The 19,015-nt window shown below is 49.3% G+C and overlaps 1 protein-coding gene across 1 annotated transcript; it reads right to left on the bottom strand.

The window, feature by feature from the left end:
* Positions 1 to 13,631: 13,631 nt before the first annotated feature.
* On the bottom strand, positions 13,632 to 15,229 carry JUND (JunD proto-oncogene, AP-1 transcription factor subunit). The gene has a single exon (XM_036242046.1). It carries the CDS (start codon positions 15,133 to 15,135, stop codon positions 14,095 to 14,097), a length of 1,041 nt encoding a protein of 346 aa, XP_036097939.1. The 5' UTR covers positions 15,136 to 15,229; the 3' UTR covers positions 13,632 to 14,094.
* Positions 15,230 to 19,015: the final 3,786 nt, after the last annotated feature.

The following is a 19,015-nucleotide window of genomic DNA, read 5'->3' as shown; positions in this document are numbered from 1 at the left end:
TAAGTCCACAAAGATGAATGTACAAGAAAGCTTATTCTAGGGTTATTTTGTATGTAAAAACAAAACAACTGGAAATAACCAAAAAGGTGATAGCTAGGGGGTCAGTTACAAGTGTATGAGAAGGTGTTCCAGAGCCCTGGCTGGTTTGGCTCTGTGGTTATAGCGTCGACCTGTGGACCAAAGAGTTGCAGGTTCAATTCCAGCCAAAGGCACATAACTGTTTTGGTTTGTTCTTGGCCCTGGTTGGGTTGTGCAGGTGGCAACCAATTGATGTGTCACTCTCATGTCGATGTTTCTCTCTCTCCCCCTCCCACTCTGACTGAAGATAAATGTAAAAATGTCTTCAGGTAAGGATTACTAAAAAAGCAAAAATAAAAAGAAGGGTGTTCCAGAATGTTCATCACTGTATTGTTTAGAAGAGTAAGAATTGAAAACAGCCCAAATGCTTATCAACAAGAGGTTGCTTAAATTCATCAATAGAACATTATGCTATCTAGCCATAAGAAATAGTGTCCAGATCCACAAGAATGGCTAAAATTAAAAATACAGACCACTTGGAGAAACTGTCAGTATCTTGAAAGCAAGTCAATCCACACTGATGAATATACTCAAGAGGTCTAACTATTTATACTCACCCTAATCCAGAAACCATCCAATCAATGTGTCTCTCTCACATTGCTGTTTCTCCCTCTCCCTCTCCCTCTCACCCTGTCTCTCCCTCTCCCTCTCCCTCTCTCCGTCTCTCCCTCTCCCCATCTCTCCCTCTCCCCCTGTCTCTCCCCGTCTATCCCTCTCCCCCTGTCTCTCCCTCTCCCCCTATCTCTCCCTCTCCCCCTGTCTCTCCCTCTCCCCCTGTCTCTCCCCCTGTCTCTCCCTCTCCCCCTATCTCTCCCTCTCCCCGTCTCTCCCTCTCCCCCTGTCTCTCCCCGTCTCTCCCTCTCCCCCTGTCTCTCACCCTGTCTCTCCCTCTCACCCTGTCTCTCCCTCTCCCCCTGTCTCTCCCCTTGTCTCTCCCTCTCCCCCTGTCTCTCCCCCTGTCTCTCCCTCTCCCCCTGTCTCTCACCCCATCTCTCCCTCTCCCCCTGTCTCTCACCCCGTCTCTCCCTCTCCCCCTGTCTCTCACCCTGTCTCTCCCTCTCCCCCGTCTCTCCCCCTGTCTCTCCCTCTCCCCCTGTCTCTCCCCCTGTCTCTCCCTCTCCCCGTCTCTCCTCCTTTCTACTCTCTCTAAATATCAATGGAAAAGTATCTGTGAGTGAGGATTAACAACAACAAAAATGTCCAAGAGTCCAGCCAGTGGGGCTCAGTAGTTGAGCATCAACCCTTGCACCAAGAGGTTGCTGGTTCCATTCCGAGTCAGGGCACAGACATGGGTTGCAGGCTCAATTCCCAGTAAGGGACATGCAGGAGGCAGCTCAATGATATTTCTATCTCTTTTTTTCCCTCTCCCTTCTTCTCTAAAATCAATAAAAACTTTTTTTTTAATGTCCAAGAGGTGTTCTGTGAAATACAATAGCTATTTCTAATAAAAATGGAATAGTATAACCCTGGCTGGTTTGGCTCAGCAGTAGAGCATCGGCCTGTGGACTAATGAGTCCCAGGTTCGATTTTGACCAAGGGCACATACCTCAGTTGCAGTTCAGTCCCTGGCCCTGGTCTGGGTTGTGCGGCAGGCAACCAGCTGATGTGTCCCTCTCATGCTAATGTTTCTTTCTTTCTCCCTTTCTCTCTCTCTCTGCCTCCCACTCTATCTGATGATAAATTGAAAAAAAAGGAAAAGTATATAAAGATTGTAAGGCTAGTCCAGATGGTGTGGCTCAGTGGCTGAGTGTCGACCCATGCACCAAGAGGTCACTGGTTTGATTCCCAGTCAGGGCACATGCCCAGGTTGTGGGTCCACTCCCCAGTGGGGGGCATGCAGGAGGCGGCCGATCGATGTTCTTTCTCATCAATGTTTCTCTCTCTCTCCCTTCCTCTCTCTGTAAAAATCAATAAAGAACAATTTTTTTAAAAAATAAATAAAGACTGTAAGGCTAACCACAAAACTGTTGCCACTTTAGATAATGAAATCCTAGCCCTGGCCAGTTTGGCTCAGTGGTAGACCGTTGGCCCGTGGACAAATGAATCTATGGTTCAACTCCGGTCAAGGGCACGTGCCCCGGTTGCAGCTCGTCCCAGGCCCTGGACGGGTCATGCGGAAGGCAATCAGTCAATGTTTCTCTCTCCCTTTCTCTCCCTCCCACTCTATCTGAACATGGGTAGAAAAAAAAAATTAAATGATGAACCCTAGTCATTTCTATTAAAGGAAGAAATAAGATGCACAGTTAGCCACCCCCACTGCAGATAACATTTTTGGTGGTTATAGCAAAGTGAGATGACAAGGACCTGAATAATCAGCATAAATATATTTATTTATTTTATTTATTTATTGTTCACAGTATTACAGATGGCCCCCATTTTCTCCCTATTTGTCTTCCTCCATCCAGCCCCTGCCCCACCCCAGGTCTTCACTGTTTTTTACAATACCTAAGATATGGAAACAGCCCAAATGCCATCAGTAGATGAGTGAATAAAAAAAAGCTGTGGTGACTTTATACAGGGTAAATATTTTAAAAGGAGAGCTAGCAGGTGCAGGGATTGTCTACCTAGAAGACCTAAGATATTCTAATTTTTATATATATATATATATATATATATATATATATATATATATATTTATAAAATATATTTCAGGCCTTGGCCGATTTGGCTCAGCGGTTAGAGCATCGGCCTGCGGTCCGGAGAGACCCGGGTCCGGTTCCCGCTAAGGGCATGTACCTCGGTTGCAGTTTGTCCCCGGCCCTGATTGGTTGTGCGGGTGGCGACCACTCGATGTGTCCCTTTCACATCGATGTTTCTCTCTCTCTCTCTGTTCCTCTCTCTCCCTCCCACTCTATAAAATATATATATATATATTTCAGCCCTGGACAGTTTGGCTCAGCAGTTAGAGCATCAGCCCACTGACCGAAGGGGTCTCAGGTTCAATTTCTGGTCAAGGGCATGTACCTGGGTTGCAGGTTTCATCCTTGGCCCTGGTCAGGGTTGTGTGGGAGGCAACCAATCGATGTGTTTCTCTCACATCAATGTTTCTCTCTCTGTCTGTCTGTCTCTCTCCCTCCCTTCCACTCTATTTAAAAATCAATTCCTAGTGAGGAATAATGCACACACCATATATATATTTACATAAGCATGTATATCTGCACTGGGCAGTGTAGCTCAGTTGGTTGGAGCATCATCCTGTATACAGAAAGGTTGCAGGTTTGATTCCCGATCACGGCACATGCCTAGGTTTCAGGTTCAACCCCTGGTCCTGGTCCCTGGCTCCCGTCAGGGCATGTGCAGGAGGCAACCAATTGATGTTTCTCTCTCACATCAGTGTCTCTGTCTCTGTCTCTTTCTCCCCCTTCCTCTCCCTAAAAATCAATGAACATGTCCCGGGTGAAGATTAAAATATATACACTTAAATACATAATTATTAATGTATTATTAATATTTTAATTTTAAAATATAGTTTCTTATTTATATAAATCTGTATCTATCTATCTAGATAGATTGTTTTTTTATCCTCACCTGAGGACATTTTTGCATTTTTTGTTCAGATAGAGTGGGAGGGAGAGAGAGAGAGAAACATCGACGTGAAAGGGACACATCAAGTGGCTGCCACTGCACGACCCCAACCGGGGCCTGGGACAAACTGCAACCGAGGTACATGCCCTTAGCGGAACCGAACCCGGGTCTCTCTGGATCTCAGGCCAACATTCTAACTGCTGAGCCAAACCGGCCAGGGCAATAGATAGATTTTTTAATCCTCATCCAAGGATATGTTCATTGATTTTTAGAGAGAGAAACATTAATGTGAGGGAGAAATATTCATCTGTTGCCTCCCATATGCACCCTGATCCCTGCCTTAACCAGAAATTGAATCCACAAACTTTCGGGGCACCGGATGACGTTCCAACCAACTGAACTACACCAGCCAGGGCTATACCTATATATTTTTATCTCCCGTCTTTCCTAAGGCACATGGCTGCATACAAAAACAAACAGCTTTTCTGCATTTGATGCAAAATCAGCTATAAATGAAAATGAAGGTGGGAGATACTATTTATAGTAATGTAAAAAACCATACAACTTATAGAAACAAATTTTTCACAAAAGCAAAAAAATTATATGAAGGCCAAGAAAGGAGATAAATGCCATCTAAAAGATGTACCATGAGCCCTGGCCAGTTTGGCTCAGGTTAGAGCATCAGCCTGCGGTCCAGAGAGACCCCGGTTCAGTTCCCGCTAAGGGCATGTACTTCGGTTGCAGTTTGTCCCTGGCCCTGGCTCTGTGGGTGGCAGCCACTCGATGTGTCCCTTTCATGTCGATGTTTCTCTCTCTCTCTCTTCCTCTCTCTTCCTTCCGCTCTAAATAAAGAAATGGAAAAATGTTCTCGGGTGAGGATAAATAAATAAACGATTACTTTAAAAAAAAAATCCATGAGCCCTGGTCCGTTTTGCTCAGTGGTTAGAGCGTCAACCTGTGGTCCAGAGAGATCCAGGTTCCGTTCCCACTATGGGCATGCCACTAAGGGCATGTACCTTGGTTGCAGTTTGTCCCCAGCCCCAACAGCCCCAGTGGCAACCACTTGATGTGTCTCTCTCACATTGATGTTTCTCTCTCTCTCTTCCTCCCTCTCCCCCTCTCGCTCTATCTGAAGATGAATGCAAAAAAATGTCCTCGGATGAGAATAAAAAAATAAATAAAAGATGTACCTCAAGATTAGAAAGAAAGAATTCATATAACTTAGGACTACACAATGTCACAATTCACAGAGAACAATTCATGTCCAATTAAAATCCCAATAGGGAGTTTTTTGAAAATTGAAGGAATGATTTCAGTGTTCAAATGAAAGAATAAATGAGACTGGCCAAGATTATGAACAAGACTAGTAAAGAGGACCTTGACTTACCAAATACATAAAAATACTCAAAAGCTATCATATTCACAGTATGGTGCCCATCCAGAACTAGACAAACCATTGAGACAGAAAGGTGAAACCAAAATTGATCCCAGTGTAACAATGGTACATTGTATTTTAATTCAGGAGGTGAAAATCATGGTATAAGGTACAAAATAAAAAGTACAAGGCAATCCATCTGGGAGAACACAGCTTGGACCCCATCTTACACCATAGTCCAAAAAATTCCAGATGGATTTAAAAATTATGAGAACTTTTATTAGAATGTGTGTATAATGTGAATTAGGGAGCTCTTATAAAACTAAACAGGAAACTAAAAAAATCTGAAACAGATATATGTTTGACTTCATAAAGGTTAAAAAAAAAAAATGACCCAGCCCGTGTGGCTCAGTGGATTGAGCATTATCCCATGGACTGAGAGGTCTCAGTTCCATTCCTAGTCAGAGCACATGCCTGGGTTGCATGCTCAATCCCCAGTGGGGGTGTGCAGGAGGCAGCTAATTGATGTCTCTCTGCATCGATGTTTCTATCTCTCTCTCCCTTCCTCTCTCTAAAACATCAATAAAAACATATATTTTTAATTTAATTTAATTTTATTATTTTTTATTCTCACCGGAGGACAATTTTCCTTTTTTTTTTTATCCTCACCCGAGGACATTTTTCCATTTTTTGTTCAGATAGAGCGGGAGGGAGAGAGAGGAAGAGAGAGAGAGAGAAACATCGATGTGAAGAGACACATCGAGTGGTTGCCACCCGCACGACCAACCAGGGCCGGGGACAAACTGCAACCGAGGTATGTGCCCTTAGCAGGAATCGAACCTGGGTCTCTGTACCGCAGGTCGACACTCCAACCGCTGAGCCAAACCGGCCAGGGCTCCATTTTTTGTTCAGACAGAGCGGGAGGGAGAGAGACAGAGAGAGAGAGAGAAACATCAACATGAAAGGGACACATCGAGTGACTGCCTCCTGCACAACCCAACCAGGGCTGAGGACAAACTGCAACCGAGGTATGTGCCCTTAACGGGAACTGAACCCAGGACTCTCTGGACCGCAGGCTGACGCTCTAACCACTGAGAAAACCAGCCAGGGCTAAAAAACATATTTTTTTAAAAGATTAAAAAAATGTATGTTAAATGATGCCATAAACAAGGTCAAAGACAAAAGATAAAGGACTGAGGGAAAGTTTGCAATGCATGTCATAAAGAGTCCAAATTAATTGACTGATAACACAAAAATAACCACACTTTTTGGAAGAATATAACAGAATCCAGAGCCTCCACAACATAACATTCAGTGTACTGAATATATTTCAAAATGGCTAGACATATGAATAAACAGAGAAATGAAACTCACTCTCCTGAAAAAAAGTTATCAATGGAGTATGACCCTAACATACCCCAGATGTTGGAATTAGCAGACAAGAATTTTAGAAGAGCTATATAAATATTCTAAATAGGAAAATATGCTCATAATGACTGAAGAGATAGGGCACCTAAGCAGAGAAATAGGAAGAAGAGATATTAGAAAAAGAAAAAAAAACAGGTAAAAATTCTAAAACTAAAGATATACAATACCTTCAATTTCAAAATTCTCTGGGCTAACCAGCAGAGTGCAAATGACAGAAGAATCGGTGTGCTTGAATGTAAACAGATAGAAATAATCTAATTAAGAACACAGAGGCGAAAAATTGGCCATAAAACAAGACTTAGGGATCTGTGGGACATCACCAAAAGGTCTAACATATATGTATTTGGGATCCCAGAAAAAAGAGAAGGGCATAAAAAATATGTAAAGAAATAATGGTTAAATTTTGTTAGAAAATTTTTTATAGATTTTAAAAGCTCAGAAAATTCTAAGAAAGGTAAGTACAAAGAAATACACAACTGGACTCAACCCAGTCAATATCCTGAAAAACAAGATCAAGATTTTTTTTTTTTTTTTTAAGTTTCTGTCTTTTTTTTTTTGGTACGTGCCCCTAGAGGGAACCAAACCCAGGACTCTCTGGTCCACAGGTCAACGCTCCAAACATTGAGCCAAACCGGCCAGGGCAAGATCAAGTCTTGAAAGCAACTAGAGAAAAATAATACATAACACAAGCAACTTCATGAATCAGCCAAATTTTCATCAGAAACTATGGAAGCCAGAAGATAGTAGAACCACACTGTAGCAGTCTGGGCCCAATCAAGAGGCAGAAACTACAGAATAGTTTAAAATAGGGAAATGTAGCCCTGGCCAGTTTGGCTCAGCAGTTGAGCGTTGGCCTGCGGACCAGAGTCCCAGGTTCGGTTCCTACTAGGGGCATGTACCACAAAAAGTAAAATTAAATTAAAATAAAATAAAACAGGGAAATGTAATATAAAGAATTGTTAATGATGATAAAAGACTAACCATAAGACAAAATTAAACTCTAGGTGGTTTCCTAGGACTGAGGGAATGTTTCCAAGGAGGGGCAAATTTGGAACAGGTTCAGACCTCCTGGGAGAAGATGTGGTTTGGCCCACCAGATGGCAGAGATGTTTGCTGGTTTGGCCTTGCTGTAACTGGTCTGGAGTTGCTGGGCAAGGAAAAGGTGGAAGAGCAGGTAATCAGCAATTGGTAATGTGAGCACATACTGGGAGTCCAGGTGCTGGGGGGTGGGGAGGGGCAGGAGGCCTGCAGTGCATGGGCCACTATGAGGGCTATGGTTTGGAGATCAAGAAGGCTAGAGAAAGATTTTCACCAGATAAAGGATGCAAAGTCACAGAGGGATGATGATCTGTACCCATGACTGGGGCAAGTTCCACCTGTAGTCTCTACACCTCCACAACTGACCCTTCTTGCATGTGAGCCTCTTCTTCCTGCAATGTCTCAACAGCGTTGTCTATTGAGAAAGGGTAACATCACACTCACTTGGAAGGAGACAACGGAACTCCTTTATCACAGAGTACATATTCAGAGGTTCATTTAAAAATTCAAATAATCCAAAAGGAAGCAGAAAAGGGGGAATAAAGGATAAAAATTAGAAACAACAGAGAATGTAAACAGTAAAATGGTAGACTTAAATTCAGCCATATCATTGAGATGATAATGAACTAGACACTTCAAGATAGAGTTGACCAGAATCAATTAATTTTCAAAGGTCCATGTACCCCTTCCTTTCTTTTCTTAAGATACTTTTTTTATTACAAGTGTCTCTCCTTTTTTCCCCGTTGACACCCTCCTCCCCACTCCCCCACTTCACCATATTGTTGTCTGTGTCTAATGGTTACATATATATGCATATAAGTTCTTTGGTTTATCTGTTTCTGTCCCCCCACTCCCTCTTCCCTCTAAGGTTTGTCAGTCTGTTCCCTACTTTCATGTCTCTGGATCTATATTGTTCATTAGCTTGTTTTGTTCATTATATTCCACAAATAAGTGAAATTATGTGATATTTGTCTTTCTCTGGTTGGCTTATTTCGCTTAGCATAATACTCTCCAGGTCTCTCCATGTCATCTCAAACGGTAAGAGATCTTTCTTTCTTATGGCTACACAGTACTCCATTGTGTAAATGCACCACAGCTTTTTTTAATCCCATCTACTGATGGACACTTGGGCTGTTTCCAGATCTTAGCTAATGTAAATAGTGCTGCTATGAAATAGGGGTGCATATATTCTTTCTGATTAGTGTTTCAGGCTTCTTAGGATATATTCCTAGAAGTGGAATCACTGGGTCAAATGGCAGCTCAATTTTTAATTTTTTGAGGAAATACCACATTGTTTTCCATAGTGACTACACCAGTTTGCATTCCCACCACCAGTGTACTTGAGTCCTCTTTTCTCCACATCCCCACTAAGACTTGTGTTTGATGCTTTGTTGATGGCAACCAATGCACTCCCTCCTTTCATGTTGAACATTCTTGCTTTAAGTGTGTGATGGCCTGAATGTCCAGCCCTGTGCCCAATCTTCACTCCGGCCCCAAGATGGCCAGGCCCACTGAGAACAAGGGGCAATGTGAACTGAGTCATAAAAACAAATGGACCTGAGGCCAACTTCCCTGGAGGTGAACCCAGTCATTGTCCCCATTTCATAAAGGAGGAACCTGAGGTCTGGAGAAGCCAACATACTATGTGTCTTACTTCTTGATGTTGTTTCAGATTTGCATCCCCCATTAGATGAGCAACCCAAAGGTAGGGATATCTTTTTTGTTTGCTTTTGGATCCCAATGGCCTAGAACAATCCACACAGTAGGTACTCAATCAACATTTATAGATGGATAAATAGATAGATGGATGCATGCATGAATGAATGGATGAATGAATAGGATGGGCAGATGAACAGATGAATGGATGGATGGATGAAATGGACAAATGGATGGATGGATGGATGGATGGATGGATGGATGGATGGATGGATGGAGCTCAATCTTCAAAATTTGGAGTTGGCAGTTTCAGGGTCTGAATTAGTCCACCCTAGACACCACCTTGGGTTTTTATCAACCACATGGTTCAGACTTTTTGATGAATTCAGCCAGAATGAGCAAACAAACAGAGTAAGAGAAATGGGATTACAGGGGATAGAAAGAAAGAAGGGGGCCCCCAAACACACAAGCTGAGAGTCTGGCTCAGCAATTTTTTTTTTTTAATCCTCACCCAAGGACATTTTTCCGTTTTTTGTTCAGATAGAGTGGGAGGGAGAGAGAGGAAGAGAGAGAGAGAGAGAGACATCAACATGAAAGGGACACATCAAGTGGCTGCCACCCGCACGAGCAACCAGGGCCGGGGACAAACTGCAACCGAGGTACATGCCCTTAGCGGGAACCAAACCCGGGTCTCTCTGGACTGCAGGCCGACACTCTAACTGCTGAGCAAAACCGGCCAGGGCTGGCTCAGCAATTTTGAGTAAACTCTTCTGAGTCTCAGTTTCCTATGTGTCACACAAACTAAGCCCACTTTCCTAGACACCCAAGATGTGATAGACTCTCCAGGCTGGGTCCCCAGGCAGACAAGCCCACCATCAGGCCTTTGGGGGACTTTAGTGCCCCTGCTCTGAGGGGTTGGGGAGCTGACCCCCACTCAGAGAGGCCTGGAAGGCCCAAGGGGACTGTGAGGACACTGGGAGCCAGGGAAGAATGATCAGGTACCCATGTACCTCCCCCTCAAAGTTCTCCAAAAGCCTCACTCACCTGCCCCTGAAGCTGAACACACCAGCCAAAATGGCCAACCTTGGGGCCCTGGTGCCACGGTGGCTTTATGACTCAGCCAAGTTCTGGCCAATCAATTCCAGCTTCTGGGAGGAAGGGGTTCTAGAAGGCTGACTCAGGGGTAGGGGGGGCAGTACCTGGGTCAGAGTTGAGAATCATGGTGGTTGCTATGTATTACCTGCCCATCCTGAGCAGAAAGTTAGGGCTCTGAACGCAGAAGTGACTCACCTCCACCTCCATGTGTCTGGAAGCAGCCTGTCTCTCATCCCTTGGGCATTTTCTGAGAACCTACTTTGGGCTGGGATCTGATCTGTGTCAGGGGACACAATCCAAATAATTTGAGGCTTTGAAACTCAGGGAGAGACCAAAGAGGGGATGGGATGGGCTGACCCACAGGGGAGGAGCTGGCAGTGGGCGAGCTGGGGGAAGAACTTCTCAGGTGGAGGAGGGCACAGTTATAGGCAAAGGCCCTGAAGTGGGAACAAGTTGGGCATAATGAAGAAAAGAAGCTAATATGGATATAAGGGAAAGAGAAGAGGGCGGGAAGGGGTCACAGGTGGGCCTTGGAGAGTAGGGGAGTTAGGGTTTTATTGAGAAGATGCACAGGAGCTATGAGAGGGTTTAGATCAAAGGAAGCTATAACTTCTTAAAAGGCCAGCTGTGTCTGTGTCCTGCTCTTAGGATGAAAGCTCCATAGGGTGGGGCTGGGCCCAAAGCCCCTTGGGATCCACACAGGGTCTGGTGGAAATGGGCACTGACTCTTAGCCACAGTCCTGGCGAGAGAAGTGAGGCTGCCACCCCCAGTCACCTCCCAGGGCTAGGCCAAAGTCTGGTGTGAATCACTGCTGGCAGGTCTGGGGCTGACACACACCTTGGCCTCAGCTCAGCAGGGTCCCGCCAAAGCCACAACAGCCAGGCCCAGGGGCCTCTGCCGCACCTCCCTGGGGAGCCGCTGGGAGGCACCAGAACAAGAGGCAAGCTGCAGATTGGTATCCAGAAAGATCTAGGCTTGATTAGTGGGTTGGAACTTTCAGCCCCAACTTTCAAAGCTGGGAGGGGAAAGGGGCTGGAGATGTAATTAATCACTAAAGGCCAAAGATTAAATTAATTGTGCTTATACAATGGAACCTCTGGGGTTCAAGAGAGCTTCCTGGTTGGTGAAAACATGGAAGTGCTGGGAGGGTGGCAGCTCAGAGGGGGCATGAAAGCTTAGTGTCCTGTGTATCTCTTCCATCTGGCTGTTCCTGAGTTGTATCCTTTATAACCAGTGATCTAATAAGTAAAATGCTTTCCTGGGCTCTGTGAGCTATCCTTGCAAATTATGAACCTTGAGGAGGGGTTTGTGGAAACCCTCAATTTATAGCTGGTTGGTCAAAGTACAGGTGGCAACCTAACACTTGTGCTGGTATCTGTCGTGGGGGCAGTTATGCGCGACTTTACCTGTGGGGTAAAGTCCAGGAAAACAGCATCAGAACTAAACTATAGGAAACCCGGTTGGTGTCGAGAGAGTTGGAGAACTGATTAGTGTAGGGGAAAAAAACCCACACAATTGTCATCAAAAGTGTGAGTAAATAGTCTGGGCAGATCTCCTAACCTCCCTGGACCTCCCCTTCTCTACAGATTGGGGACTGCACAGGGTGTGCTTGATTATTAGCTATGTCATTATTGTTCATCCCCCAAATTCTTCCAACTTCTGCCCTGGGAGTTGTTACTTGGACTTGAACACACCCACATAACAGCACCTCAGGTAAAGGCCAAAGCAGGGAATTTGGCTGAGGTCACAGGGTGGCAAGTTGGAACCCAAATTAGGGCTCAAGTCTCCTGAGGAGCAAAGCTCTACCTTCACACTTTATTTATTTTTGTGGTACATGCCCCTAGCGGGAACCGAACCCAGGACTCTCTGGTCCACAAGCCTTGCTCTAACCGCTGAGCCAAACCGGCCAGAGCAAGCTCTACCTTCAAAACATGGCTCCTGGTCTCCTCTGTGTCAAGACACCATCTCAGCACCAGCCCTCTTCTCATTTCTGGTGCTCGTCCTGAAATGTCTGCTAGAAGGTGGTGCCAGATGAAGTCACATGGGTTAAAAACAAACCCCAAAGTAGCTCTTGAAGCCTCAAGAAGTGGGCAAATGGGATAACTAGGGGCTAGAGGGAATCTGTAGATGATGAAGCACCACTCTTTGATGGCTGAGGGACTGTGGGCACATGGCATTCCTTCTTTGTACCTGTTAATCAGGCATGATTCAGTCCTTTTCTGAGCAGGGTTGGGTATAGTCAGTGGTTCAACACACGCCTACCAGCCCAGCTTACCCTGTGTCCTGGGCCACCAATGCTCACATCCTCCTAGGGATCCAAGTAAGACAGAAGTCCAAGGCCCAGGGTCTTTGGCCCACACTATAGCAAAGCCTAGATGAAGCCAGGGAAGAAGGCAGCCTGGCAGTCAGGGTTCTGGAAGTGAGATACCCAGATCCAAATGTCCCTGTACAGTCTTCAAAGGCTGTGTAACCTCCTCAAGTCAGCCACTCAACCTCCCTAAACCTTAGTTTCCTCAAAATGAGGGAATGGAATATTGGGGGGAGGGTGGTTTCAGGGAATATTTGGAAAATCCTGGACTCCCAATCAGTGCTGTAAAAGGGAGGTCCCACAGAAAGTACCCAAACTTCCAGTCCTACAGTAAGGCCACCTGGGTCAGATCCCAACTGTGCCACTTTCCTTCTGGTCTGGTGACTCAGTTTCCCCATCCCCTAACCAATATTAAACACATTGAGCACTGACTGTAAAACAAGCACTGCTCTATAAACAAACCTAGTTTTCACAATTTTATGGAGCAGATTTAATATTGTTCTGCCCATTTCACAGACAGGGAAACACTGGCCCAAAGGTTCGTTTCTGCCTTTTCCTTCCTGCCTCAGGCTGGGGCTGCCCCTTTTCCATCCTGCAGTCACTCCTCCCCAAAGGGGACAATCTGCAGGCTCGTTAGTTGCAAACCTGGTTGGAGTCTACAGAGTCCCCCACCCAGTCCGGACATCAGCCGGCCCCGCGCCCAGGCGCGCCTAGATGGCGCTCAATGCGCGCCAGAGGTGCAGGCCCCTCCCGGGCGCCGGCTCCCCCTCCTCGGCTCCCCCTTCTCAGAGCAGGCGAGGAGAGAGGAGGGAAGAAGGCGTGGGGGGAGGGGAGCGGGGCAGGCCTCACCCAGCCCATCAGGCCCCGGTGGGGGAAGGAGGAGGCGGAGAGCAGAGCTGGCATAAGAAGACTTTACTGAAAACAGAAAACCGGGCGAACCAAGTATTACAAACAGGAATGTAGACTCGTAGCAAAACAAAAAAAAACAAAACAACAAAAAAATCCCAAAACAAACAAAAAAAAGAACAAAAAGGGCTGGGAAGAAGGTGGAAGGGTGTCGGAAGTACGGAGGGGGCGGGGGCAGAAAGCCAGGAAAGGGAGAGGGAGTTTTCTTCTTCCTATTTCTTAAAAAAAAACCAACACAAGAAAACACACACGCACACAACCAACGTTTGTTCCCGAGTAGAAACATAAATAGGGCAGAATCGAACACTGTTCTCTCTTCCGAATGCAAAAAAAAAGTAAAAGGAAAGGCAACGCAGGGCTTCAGGCTGCGCCCCCTCGAAACCCTCTTCGGCGGCGGTGCGTACAAAGGGGCAGCCGGGCACGCGGGTTTGTGCAACTCGGGGTGGCCGCGCGCAGAGGGTAGAGGCAGGCAGCGTGAGGGCGGGCGGGGTAGGAGTCATGCGCTTGCCCCCCGGCAGCAGGGGGTCCAGCTTGTCGAGTCTGAGGCGCCCTCTCCGAGTCCTGGCACCAGCCGGGGGCGTCCCCGGGGCCACGCCCTCTCCGAGTCCCGGGCACCCACGCCCACCCACCCACGCGAGCCCGCCTCTCGGGAAGGGGGGCCGCGCATGCGCCTCGCGCGCGGGCTCAGTACGCGGGCACCTGGTGCTGGGGCAGCAGCTGGCAGCCGCTGTTGACGTGGCTGAGGACCTTCTGCTTGAGCTGCGCCACCTGCTCACGCAGCAGGCTCGCGGTGGACGCCAGCTCCGTGTTCTGGCTCTTGAGCGTCTTCACTTTCTCCTCAAGGCGCGAGATGCGCTCCAGCTTGCGCTTGCGACACTTGGAGGCAGCGATGCGGTTGCGCAGCCGCTTGCGCTCTGCCTTGATGCGCTCTTGAGTGTCCATGTCGATGGGCGACAGCGGCGGGCTCTCGCCGAAGCTCGGCACGTCGGGCACCGTCTGCGGCTCATCCTTGAGCGCGGCGAGGCGCGGCGGCCCCAGCGCGCCTGGAGGCGGCGGCGGGAAAGGCACTGGCTCCGCGGCGAAGGCGACCGTCGCAGCGCCCCCCGCGCTCCCGGTGCTGCCCGCGTAGCTGCTCAGGTTCGCGTAGACGGGCGCCTCGGGCGTGGCCGCCGCCGTGGCCAGCTCGCCGGGAGACGCGGCGCTCGCGGCCGTGCCCGAGGGTCCCCCGGCCGCAGAGGCAGTGGAGGCCGCGCCCGCACCCAGCTGGTTCTGCTTGTGCAAGTCCTCTAGGGCCTTGACGAAGCCCTCAGCGAATTCCTGCTCCTCGCTGGCCGCCACCTTGGGGTACAGGAATTGCGTGCTCGTCGGCGTGGTAGTGACCAGCCCGTTGGACTGGATGATGAGGCGCTCGAGTTCGGGCGAGGCGAGCTTGAGCAGCCCAAGGTCCGGCGAGGCGAGCAGGCCGTCGGGGGGGGCCGCGCCAGGGGCGCCGTCGGTGCGCAGGGGGGCCGGGGGCGGCGCGGCCGCGGGCTTGAGCGCCGCTGCCACCTGCTCGCTCAGGCTCAGCGTCAGCGCATCCTTCTTCATCATGCTGCCGGCCACCGCCGTCGGGGGCACCCCGGGAAACAGGCGACCCGAGGACGCGAAACTACCGCCACCACCACTGCCACTGACGCCGCCGCCCAGGCCGCTTAGCGCCTCATCGCCGTAGAAGGGTGTTTCCATCCTCCGCCTCCCCCGCCGCGCCGGTCCGGGGGGGAGGGGAGTGGCCGCAGCCTCCCGAGGGGCCCGGGCCCCCCTCGTTCGCTTGGCCCTGAGCCCGCCCCGGCTGCGGCCGCTGCGCCCGGCCCTCCGTTGGCGGCGGCTCCTGCGCCGCGCAACTCGCGCACCCTCTTATAGCCTCGGCCTAGCGCGATGAGCTCATTGCCCCCGTTCGCCATTGGGCGCGGATGACGTCTCTCATTTACATAGTGGGGCGGAGCCAAGCTATCGATGCCCCTCCGGCTGCCGTTGCCCTGGTGACACACGGTAAACGGCACAACAACGCGGTGCCTTGTGGGTTGACATCATGGGGGTGGGCCGCGCGCCTGGGCCGGGTCACCCCGCCCCGGGATCGCTTGTACGTCCAAGGTCCCCAGCGCCGCCTCCCGCCAAGGCACGTCCGGGGTGGCGTGATAGGCCCGGCCATCAGGCGCCCGCCTGCCCCAAAGCCCCGCCCTGAGTCCGCGCATGGGGCCTGGCCGGCGGGAGCTGTACAGGTCCCCGCGTACGGGGGTAGGGAGTATTGGGTCCCAGATAAAGAACTCCCTGGCACCTCCCTTGACGCGTCTCGCCAGGCTTTGTGTGCACTAGGGGCTGAAAGCCTGGGGGAGGGGTGACCACTGTGACTCGCCGAAGATGTGGTCCAAGCCTGCCTTCACCCACCCTCGCTTACCCCAATGTCCGGTGGTGTGTTTGCCCTAGAAAGACAGGGGAGGGGAAAGGAGGCTACCAGAAGTTGTTGGAAACTCCTTAATTTCAATACCTGTCACGGGGAGCTGTCTAAAGCACGGGGTCCGGGGTCCGGGGTCCAAATTCCTGACAGACATGAATCTTGAGGTTCAGCGAGTGCCTCTGGGGTCGGGGCTGTGACCACCCAGCAGAACCCTGGCGTCCATGCCCCTGGGCAGCCCCCTACGTTTCCACTCTTTGTCTGACAATAACTGCTGTGGGTCTTCTGGTGAGGGTTCTCTACAGTTTCTCCCTTAGCCCCTGCTTGGGCTGTTAAGGCATCCCAGCTGGTAATTATTACCTGCTTATTACCATTATCATGACTGTTAGGGCTTAATGAGCCACCATAAAGGTTGAGGGGATGGGCTATGAGGGAGGAGGAAGAGGACAACCTCTCCAACACTCCCCAGGGAGAGATCCTTGGGATATCTGAGTCTGACAGACAGCCCCTGCATACAACCCCTCCATGGCTCCCACAGCACTCAGGATGAAGCCCACTCCTCAGCCAGGTGGTGGAGGCGCCACACCCTTCTTTCTCCCTCTTACCTTTCACCATTACTCTCTCTAAACCTTTGCTTCCCAGCTCCTTACTGTCCCAGGACTTTTGCATATGCTATGCCTGCTGGTGATTATTGGCCCAGTGCAAAAGTGTATCCTCAGAGAGACCCCTCCCACTCACCTTGTTCTTATTATATCCTTGGAATGATCCAGAATGATGGAGAAGATCATAAGTCATGACACGAACCTTATCTATCCTGGGCCTGGTAAGTCCTCAGCTCCCTGCACAGGGCCTACCTAGCATACAGTGGATAGAATGTTTTTGTTTTGTTTTGTTTTTTATAAATTTTGTATCCTTACCCGAGGACATTCTTCCATATTTTGTTCAGATAGAGTGGGAGGGAGAGAGAGAGAAAAACATTGACGTGAAAGAGACACATCGAGTGGTTGCCACCCGCACCACCCAACCAGGGCCGGGGACAAACTGCAACCAAGGTACGTGCCCTTAGCGGGAACTGAACCCGGGTCTCTCTGGACCGCAGGCTGATGCTCTAACCGCTGAGCCAAACTGGCCAGGGCAATGTGGATAGAATGTTAAAGGAGAACACTTCCTGGTCAGATTTGCTGTGGTGGTCTCTGCCCTTGGTTTGTGTGACTGGCCTGTGGGCAGGAGCATCACCACCCCCAGCTCCCTTCCTCACCTGGCCCTGCCCCTAATGGCTTTGGAGCAAGAAGGCCAAGAGGGAGGGCTGTGATTATGACGAACAAGAGGCTTGGCCTGGCTGGGCCTGGTCTGGTGGGCAGAGGGCCAGGCATGTGGGTGTGTGCCTGTGTACACACAGTTGTCTGCCTGTGCCTGTGTGTGTTCATGTGTGGAGCAGGGAACCACGTATATATGCATTTGTCTGTTTCCAGGTACAGGGGGCTCTGTGCCCTCCAGAACTGTCCTCTTGGTCCTAGCCTGGGTGAAGAGGGACCTCTGGCACAAGGGAGTACAGGCCCAGCCTGTGGCCAGCCCTACCCTGGGACCTCTCTTGGGCAAGATTGGAGGAGAGGTGGCCATGCTTCTCTCCAAGGCAGGAGAGTGGTTGGTTGGCCTAGGGAGGCTATACCCTGACCTTGGGCCTTGACCTTGATAGGTAGATGCTTGTCTGGTGAACTGTGGGCAAAGCCAGACTGAGCTGAAAGATTGACCAGCAAACAGGCCTTGAGAAATGGAGGCTTAGTGAGGCCAAGCCAGGTTACATCTCTGAATCTGTTTCTTCTTCATGAAAGTGGAGCAAACAATCCTGCCTACCTCTTGGAGTATTGGGATTTTTGACTGGGTTTTCAGAAATAGTATGGGCTCAATAAATGTCCTCTGTCATTGTTTTACTTTATTATTATGCAGTCAAATTTAACTGAAGTTGTTTGGTCTGGAGTTCTCTTAGCCTGGAGTACCCTTCCTTAGCCTCCAGGCAAACTCCTACTCATCCTTCAAAACCCATTTCCAATGTTCCTTCCTCCAAGAAGCCTTCCTTAACTATGCCCCTGGGGACTTCCCTAGACCCCTTCCATCTGTCTGAGCCCTGTCCACCATTTGTGTCTGACTCTATCTACCCCAGACAGGGGAGGGTCCTTAAAGCTGGGTAGGGAGGGCTTATCTTGGTTTCTAAGTGTAGGGTGCTGCCTTTGGCAGTCTCTGTCAGCTCCATTTTCTAAGGCCTGACCCCCTCAGCCTCCTCTGCTGTGCATTTACTATTCCCTCTGACCCAGTGCCTTTCCCTACCTTCTTCCTCCTAGCCAGGGAGCCCTCTGGGACACCCCAGTCCTTCCCCTCCATTTGGACCAGTCTTGACCCCACAGAGCTGGGAAGAGAGGATGTATGCAGATTTGTCCCTGAGACTGTGGGCTTCTTGGGCAGGTCAAGGAGGCCCTAAATCCATCAACCAGTCCCATGCAATGAACTAGGCATAACTCCCATTCCTTCCTTCATTCATTCCACATACACTGATTGAGCACCTACTGTGATGGGGACACACATGAATGACACAAACAGCCCTACCCACACAGCACAAGATCTGAAGGAAGGAACAAACACAGCTTCAAGGAGAATAAATGGTTCCTCTTTCATGGAGGGCAAAGGGAGATGTTTTAAAGTTGGGTAATCTGGCCTGGCAGGTGTAGCTCAGTGGTTGAGCATTGACCCATGCACCAAGAGGTCGCTGGTTCGATTCCCAGTCAGGGTATATGCCCAGGTTGTGGGCCTGATCTCCAGTGGAGGGCATGCAGGAGGCAGTCAGTCGATGTTCTTTCTCATCAATGTTTCTGTCTCTCTCTCCCTTCCTCTCTAAAATCAATAAAATAAAAATAATAAAGTTGGGTAATCTGGGGGATTGGGGGAAAAATTGATAAACTAAATTGGGTAATCTGGGAGAGGCTTCCCCAGGAGGTGATGCTGAATGAAGGAGCAAGCCAGGAGAAAATCAAGGGCAGTGTCTCAGTGGGAACAGCAAGTGCAAAGGCCCAGGGACAGAAGCCAGTTGGCCACATTGATGGAGGGCAGAGAAAGGTGGGGCTGGATTAGGGGAACCAGGGAGACAGAGGGAAAGAAGGAAAGTGAAGGTGGCAGGGTCTC

The sequence above is a fragment of the Molossus molossus genome, unplaced genomic scaffold (genome assembly GCF_014108415.1).
Source record: "Molossus molossus isolate mMolMol1 unplaced genomic scaffold, mMolMol1.p scaffold_m16_p_4, whole genome shotgun sequence".
Lineage (NCBI taxonomy): Eukaryota > Metazoa > Chordata > Mammalia > Chiroptera > Molossidae > Molossus > Molossus molossus.
Note: the sequence above shows the minus strand (reverse complement) of the source record. Positions and strands in the feature narration are given on the sequence as shown.

What these genes read in the sequence shown, in the direction of transcription:
- JUND (XM_036242046.1), bottom strand. Translation starts at nt 15,135, where the DNA reads ATGGAAACACCCTTCTACGGCGATGAGGCGCTAAGCGGCCTGGGCGGC.